Source organism: Peromyscus maniculatus, chromosome 15, assembly GCF_049852395.1.
Source record: "Peromyscus maniculatus bairdii isolate BWxNUB_F1_BW_parent chromosome 15, HU_Pman_BW_mat_3.1, whole genome shotgun sequence".
NCBI classification, from domain to species: Eukaryota; Metazoa; Chordata; class Mammalia; order Rodentia; family Cricetidae; genus Peromyscus; species Peromyscus maniculatus.
In genome coordinates this window covers 35,020,135-35,039,640 of record NC_134866.1, presented here as the reverse complement: position 1 = coordinate 35,039,640, position 19,506 = coordinate 35,020,135, and the positions used below count along the sequence as shown (strand labels likewise).

Here is a 19,506-nt window from a genome sequence, read left to right as displayed (position 1 = left end):
TACAGTCTCTGGCCATGGTCACGCTTATCTTGCTTACATAAGAGTTGTTATTTTCCCTCAAAAAAAAGCCCAATCATTAGGTACTTTATACCAAAACGGCGAGTTTAGGCCCACTACAAAAATTTAAGTACACTAAAAAATTGTTCAATGATCTATCATAAAAGGACAGGATGGAAGAAAATTTGATAGGAAGAGAAAACAGAATGTGGTATTCTTAAAAGTAACTAGTGAATTTTTAATCTTTCAAAAGCCAAGTCTGTTCTGCTCACTTTAATCTTAATTTAAAAGAAATTTAAGAAACCAGAGGTAGACTATAGAACAAAATAATATTATACAGCGCTGGATACAGTTTCTTTAGGAAAGACACAAACACCTGTGTAGTAGCATGTGTCAGTCATTTTCAAGTAGATTAATCTAATCCCCAAATCCGTTCCAAATCTAGACTTGTTATTTACATGGGATACTTTAATATTCTCATGTTAAATTATTTAAAATCTTTTAAGAATATTTAGTAAGGACCAAAACATGTTACACCACAGTAAGACAAATTACATCCCAATCAAAATAACCTGAAGGTGTACGTAAAATCCTGTTCTTGATAACAAGCATGATAGGTGGATTCCACATAATTTAGTTTAAAATCTTTGTCAACCTGTAACTGTTTACCATTCCAAGACATGAAGCTATATTTTTTGGAAAATATTTAAATTTTTTGATCTTGCATATATAATTGTTTTAACCTCTATTGTCAAAATGTTCTCCTACATCTAGTTCATAGAATGTTTAAAAATTAATCCCATTTTATAACTTCAAAGTAGAAGGCAAGACCCACATCTTTATAAACATTAAATCTTTAAAGAACACACAAGGCTACAGGAAACAGGTGCTAGTGTATGAACAGTGAAGTGACAGATACTTAACAATATAAGCCAGCATGTACCAGAACTCACGGCTCAGTAGTAGACACTAAATGCTTTTCAATAGAACCCTTTATTCAAAAAGTAGTGCCCGAGGACCTAAATGACAAGTAGAAATTCAACAAAGCTTGGTGCCGGAGCAACTGAAGCTCTGTGAGAATCTGAATTTAAAATGATTATTATTCCACATGCCATTGCTAATAGTGAATAGGCCAACCACAGGCTTATCAGGAAAAGACTTATGAATTAATTACTTAGATGACATTTCTCCTCCTAAGTTGTGTTTTATTTTACATATTCAGAGAAAGAAAATTAGCATGAGAAACAAAGTCAGTTAAATTGAAGAAACGAGACGCCACTGCTCCTACATTTCGAGGAAATGTGAATTATCTATTGAACGAGGAAGAATTCAGATTCATTATGGAAATACTTGTTGAAATAAGATTAAGGGGCTAGAGAGATGGATCATGGTTAAGAGCTCCCCCTGCTCCCGCAAAGGATGGAAGCTGGAGTTCCAACACCCACATCAGGTGACTTACAACCATCTGAAACTTCAGCTCCAGCCTCCATGGGCCACATGCACAGAAACACACCATTTAAACATGCTTAAAAATAATAAAAAGAAATAGAATATTAAAAGTCAGGAAGATTTATTAATTTACATAAGCGTTACAGTTAGGAAGTGGCAGGGTTGTGATTTAACTCAGGCCTTCTAGCCCCAGAACTCACAATCTGAATCATTATGCTAACCTATCTGCAAGTTATCAGGACCAGAATAGCATTCAGAGATTAGAAAAGCATACTGAGAGGAAACATTTTTACTCCGATGCAAGAAAAAAATATAAAACAAGAAACAAGTAGGGGAATGTGATTTTATTTTATTAATCATAGGTTCCAAAACACTGTAGTTGGAAAATGTTACTGAAAGTTGGTAAAACAAAACTACTAACCACCAGCATAAGTACATAATGAATACTTTTAATTCCTGTTATATTAAGCTTATGTTAATATAATACTTCCATAATGTATTTCATTTTATATTAAAAGAACTCAGGGTAAGTAATACTAGAGAACTATGGGATCCTGGATTATGTGGCAGACGGGGTATTCATAGAGTTACAAAAGGGGCCCTAGAAGACGGACCAAGGAGACAAGCAACCTAAAAGTAGACCATGTTAGTAGCAGTGGGTTTTTAAAGCGTCAGGAAGGTAACTCTAAGAATGCCTTCACAGCGCTCACACTTTAATGACTATCAAAGCACTGACCGCATACTGTAAAGCTAGGAACATAACTTTACGGTGGCCTTTTAGTCATGACTCTTAGCTCATTCTACTGTATGCAAAAGATAAGGGAATGTCAATGATATGTACCTTAACATCAGATAATGCACAGTAGCCAGAAAGCCTATAAACACAGCAAGAGACAGTCTCTTAAGTCCTTTTTTTCTTTGGGATTTTGTTTTTTAAAGACAGGGTTTCTGTTTAATAGCCCTGGCTGCTCTGAAACTCTCTTTATAGACCAGGCTGGCCTCAAACTCACAATCAAGTCTTAAAGCCTAATCCACATCAGAAAATTCATACTGAGTAAAGAATGATAAACATTTAAGGATTATGGAAAATCCTATAACATTTTACATCTTAATAAACAGCAGAGAATTCATACTGAAGATAGCGATTTTTCACTAGAAGTAGGAAAATAAAAACTGAACACTAGCATGAATATATAATGTATAAATTAATCGTGACTATATTAAGTACCTCTTAATATAATATTTCCATACTATGTTACCTCATATTGTGTTTAAAATATATAGGGAAGTGATATTAAAGAAACTACAGTTTTGGCTTCTGTGGACAGAAGTAGTAACCTTATAGAAGGCAGAAAAGGGAAGTGGAAGGTAGAAAGAAAACCACCTGGAATGAATAAAAAGCCCAAGGCCTTTAGGCAGTATAGATTAGGAACACCACTGATCAGAAATCTATTAAATGCAACAGAAATGAGAAAGTTTTAAGTGGTGACTTCGGTAAGAAAATCTTTGAATGTACTGAATATACAAGGCATCTAAACAACAGGATGGAAATTGAAGATGGGTACTTAGATGTGCCTTTCCAACCACTCCTTATAAGATAGCACCCATTTCCAAGTCACACTTGTCCCTTACACCCTGCTTAATGCTTTATAGTGGTGTCACTTGGCATACTGTATATATTCTTCCTCTACTGAAAGCCCCATAATAGGAGGGTGCTTCCAAAGCTATATCCTCAGTGCCTAGAACAAGATATGGCATGTAGTAGGCATACAATAGCTGTTGAAAGAATTGATTGTAGGCTTAATTACTGTCCATATGTGGAGTATTTTGTATTTTGAGGTTACTTCATTCTAAATAAAGAATTTACTCCTCAAGATTAAATGAATACAAAATGTGTTGTTCTTTTATAATACCACAGTAAAAAGTACTGAAACTATCATGGTCTACAAATTGTTCTCCAATTGTTTGGGCGGAGGGAGTAAAATACACAAAAAGCACCCAGGAATACCCTCATAATTGTACCATCCAGTGAGTCCACAAAGGTCATAAAGGCAAAACTTGAAGCTCTCAGCTTCTGAAAATGAAGTCTTATTTTCTCAGGTTTAGTATCCGAGGAACACTTTACTCCTCTGAGGAATCTATATTCCTCATTGCTGTATCAACTGCTGGTATAGAGGGCATGGCAGTTTGGAATGCAATAGCAGCAACCCTTTTGTGCAAAATTTGGCATTTCAAATCATGCCTCATTAATTCAAAAAACATTACTACCTACCATGCAAAGAACAGTATGTGCAAAGGTAAAATGTTAAGATATGGAGTTCATTCAGTAAAACAATTACAAGGAAAACAATTACAACACATTGTACTGTGGTCACACGGGAAAGGAAGATAGAAAAAATAAAGGAACGTCTAATGTCTACTGGAAAGGGCTGAAGAAAAGCCTTTGGACATAGTATTACTAAAGGTACATCATACAAGTAAAGTATTATCTGGCCACAAAGAAGGGCCTAGAAATAATGATGTCTACAAAGGTACTGAGGTTGGAAACGTAAGTGCATTTGGGAAAAGTACTGGAAGCACTTGATTAATGGATTATGACCCACTGAAGAAGCCTGTGCTTCTAAAAAGCACATTAAAGATCATTTACTTTTAGAAAGCTAAGGTATTTTCATAATAAAACTTGCTAAAATGCTAGGTGAGATAAAAATCTTGGTTGTATAAAGACAGGCTAGGAGTTGCAGCAGGGATGGAGTAATCTCCCCTGACTTCCACTGCTGATTCAGAATTTTGTTTATCAAAAGGAGCCTGGGGTTTTGATGTGTGAAACCATTGGTCTAGAACACAAGTGAGAGTGTTGTAGAAATGAAGATGGGAAGGTAGGCCTCTGTTTCCCTACTTGAAAAATACACACAACTGGGGGAAACGAAGCAGAGAGGATTTCCCATAAAGGCTAAAAATTTGATGTTTGCTCATACTGACCTTAAAATTACTGTGCAGTCAGTATTTGTCCAAGTGAAGACATTTAATAGGCAGTTAGAAATAAACTTCAGAGAGCAAGGGAAATGGAGCTCAAGTTCCTGGAATGGAAATCAGCCTGGTATAGGCATTATTACAAGCCAAATGGCCGTGAAAGGTATTGCTTAATATGAGCATTTGGAATAAAAAGAAAGAAGGAGAAAGGACAGAAGAAAGAACATACCCTTCATGAGGACACGCAGAAAATGAGAAACAACAAGAGAAACAAAGGGAATAGCAAAGAGTAGTCAACAGAAAGCGAGCAGCCTATTTTTTCTTTTAAAACAGAAAAGTGAGTAAATGTAAGTTGACTCCCTTAGAATCTAAACTTCCTGTTAAAGAACCACGGTAGAAGTGACTAATGAAATTGGACTCTACCACAGTGGGAAGGACAGGCACCTTGTCGCTTGCAGTTAGGGTTCTTCTAAGTGAAGTCATACACGTAGTAACACGCTTGGAAGGACTACATGCCTTCCATAGAACTGAGCCTTCTAAGAATAAATGGTGGAGGAAGGATTAACCCAGTGCTGAGAGCCTGCTAAAGACAGAAGAGAAGAGGGAAGACCAGGGGACAGTAGTTCCGATGAAGCCCCATGAGGTGCAGGGCAAAGAAATCATGAAAAAGGTTCGCTGCTCAAGAGTTAGGACAACAGTCAAGAACGAACCTGCAAAAAGGATGAAAGCTGTAGAATGAAAATAGAGAAAAACCAATACAAACAAGAGCATTTTAAAAGCTGAAAAGATGAGAACTGTCATCTGTTAATGAAATTTAAGATTTTAGAAAAAGAAACTGAGTATGGCTGATACTCAAGGAGCAGTAACAGAAATGACCAGATGTACAGATGTCACTGGGGCAAAAGTCTAGCGCGTCAGAAGGTCTCATCATACAGACCATCCCAAGACAACAGGAGCTGAGGTAGGCAGGAAGACGGTGAGCAAGACAGCAAACGAGGCTCTTTGACCATCAGCATGTCAATCCTAATAAAGGCAAAACATATGTGAAGTTCATTAGGCAAAGATGTGCCCTGAACTAATGACAGAATCATCTACACTGATTTTTATCTTCATTATTGGAAACACCATGCAGTTTTTGTTTTAAACAAAATAAGAAAATAATTTATAAAATAGCTAAGTCAATAATTTAAGCATTATTAGTAATACATGGCAAAATAAATACAATGATCCGTTTTTTAAAATATTTTGCTATTTAGCTTACTGGAAAGGAAATCTAAATATTAGTTATAATTTTTTAATTGCCTACATTTATACTTATAGTATATATTTGAAACAAGGAGGAAAACTGATTTTCATCTTTGAAGTATGCCTACTTCAAAATAAGGAGATTTTGTGTTACATATATTTTACTACAATGAAATATAACCTAAAGTATTAGAAAACAACTGTCAATCTACATTGGGTTCCTCCTTATCAGTGGCAGGATTGTGTGTAGTTCAAGTTCAGTTAGAATAACATATATGCCATTTTAGAAATTAGAGAATACTTTTTTCACAGATTAAGACTATACAATGAAAGGTGATAGCATTAAAGAGGGGTGGCCACATTGGGCATCTTTACGTAGTGTACTATTCTCAAGATCAGTGTAGCCGAGCTCCTTCTCTGAAGCCTTCTTTTCCGGTTCACCCATCTTTACTTCTCTCAGTTGGGAGGACAGATGACCACCTAGCTGCAGCGCTGCTGAAAGAAGCTGAGGATCTGCTTTGCATTGGCTGTGTTCCACTCCTGCGCTTTCAGAGGTCCTTCACACACCGACACATACTTCTTCAGGATTTTTTCTCCTACTTCTCGGAAATCCAAAGGTTCTTTGTGTGTGGTGCAGCTTGCTCCAAAAGCATCAGTATCAACTTCAGGATTTTCTGACTGTGGATCTGGGCAATGCTTTAATCCCCAGTAGCACATTTCTCCACTGTACATCATAGCCAGCACATGAATATCACTAAATATTCCTGGGAAGGTCATTCATTTTGAAATTAGAATTAAGTTTATAGAAGAAACATCAGCTATTGAAAAGCTAATAAAGTCATCACCAATAAACATTTTTCATGCCACTTATTAATGCTCAGAAAAGCCCACTACCACTCTCACAATCCTAACTTAATCAATACTTTTGCCTTTTACCCAGAAAAGAAATTCATCCCCCAAACAAAGCCGAGTATTGTCAAATAATATTTTTTTTAATAACCATCTAGGTATTCTTAATATTTCTAGAAGTCCTCCTTAGGACCTTTTTTTGAGAATTAATTTCACTAGTGGAACACTTCTAGATTGTACCCTAAATTCTGTATACAACTTCAGAACTCTCATAAATTCCCTGAACTGCATCCATGAACACCAAGTTTATTTTGAAGGATGTTCTAGGATCAGTGATATAACTGTATTGTTATGACAGTCCCATATTTGAGTCTACTAATAATCTTATGTATCATGTGTTTGATGGGCCATACAAGTCTATATTATCAGATGCTAATGATATGCAAGATGCTTCGTATCACTAGGAAAAAAGCACATCCAGGACCATTTCCATCAAAAGATGAATAGTTCTTTAACATTATTCCCAGCAATTGTGTAATTAAATATTTAAGGTCAAAAGCATGTTAATTTGTAAGAAATATAAATTAGACTTAGAATAAGAGAGTACACCAGGAGTGGTAGGAACATTTGTAATTTGAACCTTGGAGGTGAGCAGAATTACAGTTGCAGACCAGCCTCCTGTACTACAGAGGAGTTCCAGGCTAACTGAAGCTACATAGTAAAACCTTATCTCAAAAAAAAAAATAAACCCATAAGATTAAAAAGTGAATAATTAAAACAAAAAAATGGTGTTATTAAAATATATGATCAACTTCTTACAGTCACTTAGACACAAACAAATGATTTATTCCAATGTACAAGTACTTGTGTGATAAGCAAATTTACATCAAATAAATGGTCAAGATAACCTCACCATGTTGGTTTAAATAAGAATGGCCCCAGAGGCTCATATATTTGAATACTTAGTCACCAGGGAGCTACATTATTTAAAAGAATTAAAGGTTGGCCTGGTTAGAGAAGTGTGTCACTAGGGGTAGGCTTTGAGGGTTCAAAAGCCCATGCCAAACAAGCCCAGAGTCTCGCTCTCTGCCAGGCCCAGTCTCTGCCCGCTATATGTGGATCAGGACGTAGCTCTCAGCTACTTCTCCAGCACCAGGCCTGCCTGCCTGCCATCATGCTCCCACCATGATGATAATGGCCTAAACCTCTGAACTGCAAGCAAGCCCTCAATTGAATGCTTTCTTTCATAAGAATTGCCTTGGTCATGATGTCTCTTCACAGCAATAGAACAGTGACAAAGACACTCACATAAAATAATTCAATAAAACTACAAGTATGACTATAGCAGAATGCAAGTTTCTGCTGTTTTGAATGTGCCTAAGTCACCAAACTTGTTCTTATAAGCTGCCATCTTCAAATTCTACCTAGAAGGAGCAGCAAGTGAAGTAAGAGTTTGCAGAACAGCTGATTCACTAAAGCATGCTTCAATAAAAAGTAGCCACCAAAGAGCAGAGTCTGGGATGTGCATTCTGGAAAATGAGAGACCACACTACATTATGTTGTCTATGTGTAAAGCAATTTCTACTTAGCAAGTACAATTAGCACATACATGTCTATTTCATTTAAAACTTACTTCCAGTATAATACTAATAGCCAACTCTAGTTCTTGTCAAAACAAAAATAAGAAAAAGTAACACCATACATTAACTCTCCCAAATTAACTCCATCTCTGCATCCTCTTCTGGCCTCCATAGGTACCCCCATACATGTACATATATTCACTCACACACAAAGACATTAATGAAAGTACACACATACACACACACATATATCACATCTCGTTATATACCTCTGATTGTCCTGGAAATCACTATGTAGACCAGGCTGATCTTGAACTCACAATTCCTCATGCCTCTGTCTCTTAAATACTGGGATTAAAGATTTTTGCCACTATATCTAGCCAAAACTAAATATGTTTTAAGTGTTTTTCTACATTATATGAAAAGATTTTAGTCCTTGAATTAATTTAAATGCAGTACGAAATTCAAATGAGAGTAAAGTTAGCAAGTTTTCTAAAATCTTAACAACAAAAAACTTCACTTACGAAACTTTAAGAAGAAATCACCTTACCTGTACTTAGTAATTTCGCTGTGTCTAGGTCTTGGAAAGAAACACCTTCATTTAACTGGATAGGGCATCGATAATTTAGCATCTGCAGCAAGTAATTGATCCCATCAACAAGGTACTAAATAAATAAGTCAAATAATTAAAAGCATTATACACAGAACTATAAACAAGTACTTTTTGTCTCATTCTTTACTCAAGAATAAATGGACTGATACACAAGTATATATAATTACCATTACATTCCAATGGCATAAAAACTCACCACTCTAAGACTGTTCTAATAGAAGTAAACCCCCCAAATAATAAGAGTATGGAACAAGAAGAAAATATCAACCACAAACACATGGGGCAGTAATTCATTTATTAAAAAAATATTATCAAAGGATAAATGTTGTAAAGGTGAATTCAAAAAACAACTTTAATATATATGGAGTTTTATTTGTTCTGCAGTCCTGGGAACTACACCTAGGTTATCATATGCTAGACAAGTGCTCTAACACCAAACTATATTTTCAGCCCTTTTTATGATTCAGATATAGTATATCTAAAATTTTCTACCTAAAAGTATGGCTTCCTGTTTCCAAGCCTATGTAAACTATGGGTACATTTAGACTGAGCTGGAATTCTTAGTGACACAATACTAAGATTCTTGTCTCTGGAATAATAATGTTAGAACAGATACAAATCACAGAGTCATACTGTCTTAGGAGCAGAGTTATACAGGCTTCTCAGAATCACCTTGCCTACAAAGGGAGACTCATATCAAAACCTCTTTAAATATTTAGAAATTAATAGCTTTATCTCATATTCAAATGAAAATAAAAATCAAGAACTTGAGAGACACATGTAGTAGTCTCCAAATGATGATATTCTTTCATGTGTCATCTTAGTCTTCACAGAAATTCCAAGAACCTAAAGCCTGTGAACCTAAAATGTAGGTCTACTAGTCCAGAATCTCTGATTTCACTACTGTTATTATAAAATGTTTTAAAGCCTGTAAATGCTAACATTCAAAATCAAAAATGAAATTGTTTCTTACCTTCTGAAGCAAGTTAGATTTTCTCAAGAGCCACTCCCTTCTCTTAGTTAGAGAATGACAATACATATATAACAGGGCTCCTCGTCTCCAAGAGAGGCATTCCAGTAGCTCATCCCCAAGCAAATCACATAGCTAAAAAGAAACATAAAATGCATATACACAAAAAAGCCATACATTTACAAAAATCAAACTTCTAAAGAAAACTAAGCGATTCAAGCACTCTCATTTCACAGAATGTGTCTAGGTTAGGCTACAGAGGAAGGCTTATGTTGGAATTAAGTAGACTTAATTGTTGTCTGTTGGTATGTACACAGCAAACTAACTGTAATTTACAAATAGTTTCATAAAATAACTTGAAATACCATAGTAGCAAAACCCCCTACTATTATTTGGAAAATGGAAAAAAATCCATTATCTCATTAAAATGACACCCTTTTAGAAACACACTTTGTCAAGATCATATCTATTTTTCTAGAAAGAAATAGGAACTAGAGAATAGAATAAGAATTAAATTGCTAGAATAATGAAAAGATATATATGAAAAAAATAATTTTAATAAATCAAAATGTTTGTAGTGGTATGGCCTTTAAATCTTGGGGTAATCTGCTTTTCCAGCAAGCTTGTCCTAATAAATATATAGAGCCAAGAAGGTATTTAGGTAGACAGTCAACAGGCACATAAATACAAGAAGTAATTTACTTGAAATAGTATCCAGTAGGGCCAGTAAGGAGGCTCAGCAGGTAATGGTGCTTGTGGTCAAACCTTAAATCCTGAATTCAATTCCAGAACCCATATGACGAAAGAAGAGAAATGACTCCTGTACGCCGTCCTGACCTCCACATGTGTACTGTGGCACATGCATGTGCATGTACACAATGCACCCACAAATAAATGTTTAAAAAAAATAAAGGAATACCCAGGACTAGATATATTAAGGCCAACAAAGTGTGTGAACAGGACATTCCAGACAGAACAGAGACTACCAAAGCATGAAGGAGACATCCTTGGGCAACGCCTGTCTCTAAAATGAAAAAGAGGAATTTCCAGCAAAGAGCAAGGGAAAGCTTCTTAGGGTGAAGGAGAAAAGAGCACACAGAAGACAAGCCATCAGTGCTAGTAAAAAGGCAGCAAATGTTCACCAGGACCAGGATTTAAACAAACAGTAAGGACCGGGTGTGGTGGGACATGAATTTTCTTTCTAGTACTTAGGAGGAGGAGGCAGGTAGATTTCTGTAAATCTAAGGCCAGCCTGACCTACAGAGTTCAAGGGCAGCCAGCATTACACAGTGAGACCCTGTCTCAAAACTCTAAAGGAAAAAAAGGCAATAAAGACAAATGTAGAAATGAGATTATATGACTATCAAGAAACAGCACCTGCAACGTAAAAGGGACAAGGGAGCATCCACGTTAGAAAAGGATTCTGCATGTAATACAGTTAAAATTCCATTATATAAATATTTTGAAAGGAGTTCATAAAATATACTTTTCTTGCCGGGCGGTGGTGGCGCACGCCTTTAATCCAAGCACTCGGGAGCCAGAGGCAGGTGGATCTTTGTGAGTTCGAGGCCAGCCTGGGCTACCAAGTGAGTTCCAGGAAAAGGCGCAAAGCTATACAGAGAAACCCTGTCTCGAAAAACCAAAAAAAAAAATATATATATATATATATATATATATATATACTTTTCTGGTCATGACCTGGAGTGTTAAGCTCCTCTCCCTTAACCCCTACCCTCTTTGAGACAGGATCTTTTTAAACAGTCTTGGCTAGCCTGGAACTTACTAATGTAGACCAGGCTGGCCTAGAACTCCCTATTTAGACCAGGTTGGCCCCGAACTCAGAACTCTTGCCTCTCTGAAGTGCGAGGATTAAAACATGTGAAACCATGCCCAACAAAACTCTTTCTTTTAATCCTAATTTAAAACAAAGATACATTCACAAGCAACACAAATACAGTCTAAAGAGCAGGACAGCAGAAAGACAATGTGACAATGTTCTGTTACCATTCACAAGCATACAGAACTTACTTTGGGATGCATATTGTTTTCTTTAACTAAAATTTCTGGTTCTGAAAGGAAACTGAGGAGCTCTTTTACTTTCTGGGGAGAAGAGTCTTCAGGAAAATCTTCATCTACTAGTTTATTCTCCTCAAAATATGTCATGTCCAGTATGGCCTTAAGACAAAGAAGAAAAGTATCTGTAAGAGATGGAACTTCACAGAGTAACCAAGAATTTAGCCTTGCATATATAAAGCTTTATTAGACACTCAACCATGTTAACACATGTATTTAAATTTGAAAGTAAGCAAAATGTTCAGGGCTAAACAGGATTAGTGATAGTACTGTTTCAAGAAGTAAATAAAGATTCATGTTTCAATTACCATAATTATGAAATGTAATCAATTATTAAATTATTTGCTGTTTATATTTGTATAACCCCTGAAAAGTTTATAAATGCCTGAAGTATTATAGTCTACTTCTACTTTTCAATATTGAATCTTCAGATTTGTTTTTCCCAAATATACAGCCAGTATTTGAGAGCATACATCCTGCCACCACATAAATGAAGCATGCTATTCATGTATGAATTCCAACACTGAGTCCCTAACAGCCTGTAAGATGTTAAAACTCCTTAGCCCTTTTACTTATTTTAATCAACTAGACTAATACTAAGGAAACTGGGTTGTAGTGGTAGTTTTTCTACTGGTCACAAAACTAAGCAAGGATAAGGCAGTGCCTTTGAAATTTCCTTTCTTTGAGAATAAAATGCATATGTAAAACATGTGAAACACTACAAGCACAATTAATAATACCTAAGTGATAAGGCCTTATCTTCAAGGGGAGAGAGATCAGCATCTTACAGGCTTGATTGAAAGCCATGAACATCTTACAGAAAGAAGCCATGGATTCAGAGCCATGGGCAGAATTCAAGACATGGGAAATTTAAGTTTGTATCTCTAAATATTCTGCTGTATTGGGGGAAGTTCAAATATTTATAGGATCTTCATGTGAAAGACCAAGCATAATCCTCATCATAGCAGACAAGAGTGGAAAGTCTTCTGAAGAGCTAGATACCTTCCAAGTTAGTTCTTAGGGGTTTAGCTACTATAGGTTAATTCAGCCATGCTTAGAGGGAGAAACACTAACATGTACCTCCTATGAGGAAGCACAGTGATGGGCCTGTCAACACTATAAATACGCACTTGCAAAACTTAACCAAGTCCTCTACTTTCCATAACTACTTCATCTTGACTATCTCTTAGCAATCAAGAAAGGACATATGAAAGCACTTTGCTAACCACAAAGTGCTATTCAAATATTAATTACTGTGATGGCATTATAGTTCTTGATGTCAGCTTTCCTCAGAAGTACTTGAGAAGACCAAGAAAGCAGATACCACTCAAAAGGAAGGTGTGGTGGTTTAAAAGAAAATGGTCCCCATAGGGAGTGGCATTATTAGGAAGTGTGGCTTTGTTGGAGTAGGTATGGCCTTGTTGGAAGAAATGTTTCACTATGGGGGTGGGCTCTGAGGTTTCATATATCCTCAAGACACCCAGTGTCTCAGAGTACTTCCTGTTGCCAGCGGGTCAAGATATAGGACTCTCAGCTCCTTCTCTAGCACTATGTCTGTCTGCATTCTGCCATGTTCTGCCATGATGATAATGGACTAAACCTCTGAAACTGTAAGCCACCCCAATTAAATGATTTTTCCTTGTAAGAGTTGCCGTGGTCTTGGTGTCTCTTCACAGCAATAGTAACCCTAACTAAGACAGAAGGCAAAAAGTAACAGAAAAATGTCATGAATGTGTATGACAGCACAGGAATCATATTTACAATCCTAGGAAAATGTCAATTCCAGGGGAGAAAATTAGGCCTTCGTTTCTAGTATTCGGATTAGTTATCATTAACAGTGTTAATAGCAGTATTTTTATTTACACATCTAATGAATCTTCCTCCTTGCAAACTGCAGTTTCTTTTTCTCATTAATAAAATTCAATGCTTTAAGATTAATTTGACTTTATTACATATTTAGCCTTTAGGAGTCTACCATTTAAATAATCAATCTGCCATCAAAACACCAGAGTTCAGGGACTGAGGAAAATGGCCCAGTCAATGCAGTCTTTGACGCAAGCATAAGGAACTGAGTTTCTCAGCATCCCTGGAAGAAGTCGGGCCTGGCAGTGAGCACCTGTAATCCCAGCACTGGGGAGGCTAAGACAGCTGGATCTCTGGCCCTCACTGGTTGGCCCATCAGCCCAGCTGAATCCGTAAGCTACAGGTTCAGTGAGAGACCCGTCTCAAAAATCAAGATGGAGTGACTGAAGAAAAGACCTAACATCAACCTCTGATCTCCAGATGAATACACTCAAGTGCACAAGCACCCACATCCTCATGAATATGTGTGTGCATCACACATACCCTCAGGAAAGCCAGACTTCACATTTGTTTCAGTACCTGTGTGTACAGTTCCAAAAGATTGGATGGATTTGAACATTCTTTCTCTTCTCCACACAAGAGTTTCAATTTTTCTAGAGCTGCAGAGGCCCGAATTAAAAAGTGATCTGTAAATAATAAAAACATGATTATTTTACATAAATTCAAAGTGCCTTTTAAACAAAAAAGCTATAAACAGAAATGATGTAACAAAACTATATTATGACAAGATAGCAATTTCTTACATAAAACCCAATCACAATAAAGTATATTGATTATCAAAAGCAAAGGAGTGAAAGCTTTTTAGATTTACTGTTGCTATTTCTTAAATTCGGTCTACATTCTTAAGCGACTTTATTAAAGAATTAAGTATACAGCTCACTTCTTTCTTGGGTGTAGTGTATATGCATATGTATACATGTTCACACACGTGTGGGTATGCACGTGGAAGGCAAAGACTGACATTAAGATGTCTTCCTCAATCCCTCCTCACCGTCTATACTGAGCCAAGGTCACTCATTGAACACGGAGCTGCCGTTCGGCTACTCTGGCTAGCCAACCTGCCCTGGGAGCCTTGGGATGACATGGGAACCACGACGGCAACCTGGCATTTACCACAGTTCATCCCGCTTGCACAGCACGTGCTTCGCCTGCTGAGCCGTCTACGTCGCTCTCATTTATTATAATGTTTTTTACAATGGTGAAACACTCAAAAAACTTAATAAATTTACAACTTTTATTGGAATAATGCAAAATCTACACATCTGTGGGAAGAGTTCCACTGAATGCATGTAATTTCATAAATGTAACTGCAAATGTTGCCTAAAAGAATAAGTGACCAAATCAAATCTGTAAAATTATCAGACTGCAAACAACTCAAACTTTTTTGTATTTGTATTTCTAGCTGCTACAACTACGATTACAATTTAAAAGGCTTTAAAACTTTGCTATGGAGAGCCGGGCGGTGGTGGCACACGCCTTTAATCCCAGCACTCGGGAGGCAGAGCCAGGCGGATCTCTGTGAGTTCAAGGCCAGCCTGGGCTACCAAGTGAGCTCCAGGAAAGGCGCAAAGCTACACAGAGAAACCCTGTCTCGAAAAACCAAAAAAAAAAAAAAACTTTGCTATGGAACAAATTACCTCATTCTTTCAAAACCTACAGAAAAACAACAACAAACAAACAAAAATTCCAATACTTCCTATGCACTTTCTTATCACAAGTTACCCAACCTTGCAGCCTTCACCATCTCCCCTTTACTACCACATCTTCATTACGTCTGATTCCAGACTTCGTGGGTCCCAAAGATCCCGTCCTGTCTCTGCATCACTTCATGTAGTAAAATGTAGACAAGCATGCCACAAGCAAGACACGAAAGTCTCTAAGCCTCTGCTCTGAAATACAGCACCTTTCCTAACCATCTGCCAATGGACAGGCAAGGCAGGAGTTGGTGTGGTCCCATCTGATCCAGCCTCTGCCGTTACATAAAGAGATAATCCGTTCAGTTTTAGAATAAAAATACCATCGAGTATGTCAGCTGGCAGTCACATCATGACCTTTAGTTTTCCTGTGAAAAAAACTAAACTGTAGCTTTAGAGGATTTTTTTTTTTTATTGCTGTTAAGATCGCTATTCACCTGGACTGAATGCTACCTAGTTAGCAGTCTTCCCATCTCTCATTGGCCCCAAAAGTACTAACTATACAACTCAGAAGATTCTCCTGTGAACCCCAATAGTATGGAATACTGCACTCCCCACACGCTTTAGAAGCTGTTTATATTTTTCCCTTAACTTCCAAGATGATTGCAAATGCCAAGACTTGTCCTGAACCAAGTCACTGCTGAAGAAAGATGGTAGCGTTATTACTGCAGGGGGATGCGGTCCTGGCATAGGAAAAGTCCATAAAAATTTTTATGGAAAAGTCCATAAAAATACATCCCCTTTAACTAAAAATATTTAAAGCAAACCAGCAAGGCAAAAGATAAAAGTGACTCACATCATCTCTGGGAAATGTCCTTCTTATGGTATAATTCTATACAAGACACTATCATACTGTTAGCAATGAGAAATAGATGAACAAAAAAAATTGGCCATAAATACAAAGAGCATTCTTAAGTAGAATGAAGATGTGCCTTATGTAATCTACTTTGAATAAAATAGACTATCAATAGTGACAACTTAATAAAAACATGTAACTGTTAGGCTAAAGGACAAATTTCCAATGTGTGTTGTTTTTGTTGTATGAAAAGGGGCCAAGTTTAATTCAAATACACATAATCTTGTTTTAATTAAATCTAAGTAAGCCCTATTAGTAATTCTCTAGTAAGATTAACTTCAATACTGACTCATAAAGTGGACAGCTACCACTGTGATTTTAGTAAAATTTAAATGTATAAAAGCCTCCAAACAAGACCACGTAACAATGAACTTCTCTTTCCAGGCTTCTTCTACAGGGGATCATAGAATCCTTTCAAAAGAAAATATGAATGACTGTTGGGTTCAGTAATAAATGACTAAAGATTATCAGGAATTCTGGGCTGACCCAAATAAAACTAGAATTAAAAGTAACCCGGATACAGATCAGGTAACAGTCACTACTGAACCCTATCTTCCACTTGCCACAAAACAAAAGCCATAGCCTCACTGTAGTATGTGGGACACTGAGGAACACTGTCCTAAGAGACAGTCCAGCAAATGTTCTTCATTCAAAGTGGCTCATTTAATTGTAGAACCAATTCTGTAAATATAGCAACTATTCAATCACTTGGAAAGATGCTTCACTATGGTTTTTCTATGAATCTAGTTATAATAATTTTAAAGCTTGTGTACGGTAAAGGCACAACATTCAAAAAAAAAAGTACTGTCCAATCAGTTACAACTGAGAAATTATAAAAAGCAAACTGATTCTGATATCAGAAGAACGATCTATTTCCCAACCCACTTTTTTTTTTCTCTCTTTAAGGAAACAGCTCAGATATTTCTCGGTTTATGCACGACTTTGAAAGAACTAAAATAGTGTGGAGGGAAGCTCATTTAAACTACACCAGTGCAACTGTGTAAAATACTGTTTATTTGCGACTGAATTTTGAATTGAACACAAAGGGGGAAATTTACAAGGTAGGAATGAGAAAGTGAACTGTCACGCACGCCCCTTTGTATTTACTGGATGCAAAAAAAATAAAAAGAAAGAAAGAAACGTTCATTTGTGCACACTATTAAGCATCCAGGGAACCGTCCAAGGGTACTTTTATTCAGAGTCTACCCTTTCCGCAGATTCGACACTGCACATCTGGTGGGAGGTAAACAAGAAGGGTTTCGAGGGATATCCTAAAACCGCTGCATGGACAGCACGACTCCAGAGGAGAGGGTAAAGGACGGCCCAATGGGGACCGGCTCCGAAGCGCCAGCCCTCAGTGGGCCAGGGCCAGGGACCCCGCCTGGGGACCGCAGGCCGCGCCTTCTGGCCAGCGAGCGCGGCGGCGGCGGCGGCACCGCGGGTCTCACCCCCATCCTCCCGCCTCCCGCTGCGGCGCTCCCTCACCGTCTTCCCCCGCGGCTTCGCTAAGGTGCTGTATGTGGGCCTGAGCCAGGTCCCCGAGCTCTTCCAGCCGCCTCACCACACCGGACACCGCGGCCGCCATGGCCAGCTCGGGCGCGCCCCGCCCGCCCCGGTCCACGTGACCGCGCCAGCCTGCGGTCACCTGACGGCCCCGCTGGCGGAGCGAGGGCGGAGCGAGGGCGGAGCCCACCCTGCCGAGGGGGCGGAGCGAGGGCGGAGCCCACTCTGCCTGGGGGGGCGGAGACCTAGGCTCCGGGCGACGACCGTCCTGGCCCCGCAGAGGTCGTTCCGGGTATTTGGTTCCTCCTCCCAGTCGCCCCGTCCCTCCCACAATCCTGTGCTTCCAGGGGCCGGGATGATGTAAGGGCACACCTCCCTCCCGCCTCCTTCTTTCAACCAATCGGCAGCCGACCGTGCCCCAGGCTGAGCCAATGGGACGCCGGCTGTCTCCGCGGGGGGGGGGGACCTGGAGAGCGCGGCCCCTGCAGCTGTCTGGCAAAGGGCCGATTGGAAGGTCTGGAAAGAGGATTGCGCTGTCGTGGAGGAGGTTACCTAAAAATAAAAAGGATTGTTGTCCCGTGGTCAGACACGGAAGTCTGCGGACGGGTGAGGTTCATCCCAGCTCAGAGACGGACGGTTCGACCGTCCGAGAGGTGCTAGTTGGAAAGACGCTTTCCCGATTATTAGCCCTGTAGCTTGTTTTAGCTTGGATGTATCTGACGAGTCTTGCACCCTGAATGTGATAACTGCAGCACTATCTGTTTTAGTTCACCTTGAGCCCCTCCTTGAAAGTGTTAAGCGTTCTTCTGGATTTTAATAGGCACGTAAGAGGTGAAATCGGTTTGCATTCCGTGAATGCTAATTCTTTGCCTATGGCCACAGAAATCTAATGCTCTTTGTGAGTTTTTCTGATACGTGTTTGACACACTATGTCTTGAATAACTCTATCCTTTCCATCTTATTTTTAACGTTTTTGTTCTTGCCTAATAGAATGTATTGAAAGTACAAAAGTACTACTGTGATCTTTTAAGAGTGATTAATCACAGTGACTTTCCTTCAACTAGCCTTTGTAACTTCAGTTTCTTTCTCCTTGTCAATTCACTCTGAATGAACAGAACAAAAAATCCCGTGTTCTGTGCCTTGGTGCTTGTATACCTGGCACATAGATTCATACTCAGAAAATGTTTTCTAATAAAAAACAATAAAATCCTCCAATTAATTTCTAATCAAGAACCTGAAGGCCAGAAAAATTTCATTGTATAAGCAAGGTGAATTGAAACGTACAAACACCTATGCCATTACTCCTGTAATCTCAACACTTGAGAGGCTGAGGCCAGAGGAATGCTACCTGTTCTAGAGCAGCCTGTACATAATGAGACCCTGTTTACAAACAAACAACCCACAGAAACTAAAGGATCCCTATTCTAACATGCCAAACCTCACTAAATAAAAAATTTACAGATGCCAGATGGAGTGTAGTCTGAAGTTTCTGTCCTGCCAGCAACTCACAAATTCCCAGTAGCTGCTTCCCAAATTACCACACAGAGGCTTATATTAATTATAAATGCTCAGCCAGTAGCTCAGGCTTATTACTAACTAGCTCTTACACTTAACCCATAATTCCTATCCATGTTTAGCCATATGGCTTCGTACCTTTTCTCAGTATAACATCTTATCTTGCTCCCTCTGCATCTGGCTTGGTGACTCCTTACTCTGCCCTTCCTCTTCCCAGAATTCTCCTTGTCTGGTTGCCCCACCTATACTTTCTGCCTGGCTCCTGGCCAATCAGCTTTTTATTAAACTAATTCCAGTGACAAATCTTTTCAGTGTACAAGAGGATTATT

General features: G+C 38.4%; 1 protein-coding gene across 2 annotated transcripts; it reads right to left on the bottom strand.

The window, feature by feature from the left end:
• Positions 1 to 1,775: 1,775 nt before the first annotated feature.
• Rimoc1 (RAB7A interacting MON1-CCZ1 complex subunit 1) lies at positions 1,776 to 17,971 on the bottom strand. 2 transcript variants are annotated; one of them, XM_042261497.2, is made up of 6 exons: positions 17,645 to 17,971; positions 14,129 to 14,235; positions 11,702 to 11,848; positions 9,677 to 9,808; positions 8,641 to 8,755; positions 1,776 to 6,425 (listed from the first exon to the last, which is right to left on the bottom strand). In XM_042261497.2, exons 1-6 carry the CDS (start codon positions 17,742 to 17,744, stop codon positions 6,142 to 6,144), a joined length of 885 nt encoding a protein of 294 aa, XP_042117431.1. In that variant the 5' UTR covers positions 17,745 to 17,971; the 3' UTR covers positions 1,776 to 6,141. The 2 variants fall into 2 exon arrangements, with proteins under 2 accessions (XP_042117431.1, XP_042117432.1); XM_042261498.2 differs by having other exon boundaries at positions 8,641 to 8,722; positions 17,645 to 17,802.
• Positions 17,972 to 19,506: the final 1,535 nt, after the last annotated feature.

Coding starts and splice junctions, on each gene's coding strand:
- Rimoc1 (XM_042261497.2), bottom strand. CDS start 17,744: ATGGCGGCCGCGGTGTCCGGTGTGGTGAGGCGGCTGGAAGAGCTCGGG. Junction 9,809..11,701: donor AAAACAATATGCATCCCAAA/GTAAGTTCTGTA, acceptor GTTTCTTTTTAG/CTATGTGATTTGCTTGGGGA. Junction 8,756..9,676: donor AATCTAACTTGCTTCAGAAG/GTAAGAAACAAT, acceptor TTATTTATTTAG/TACCTTGTTGATGGGATCAA.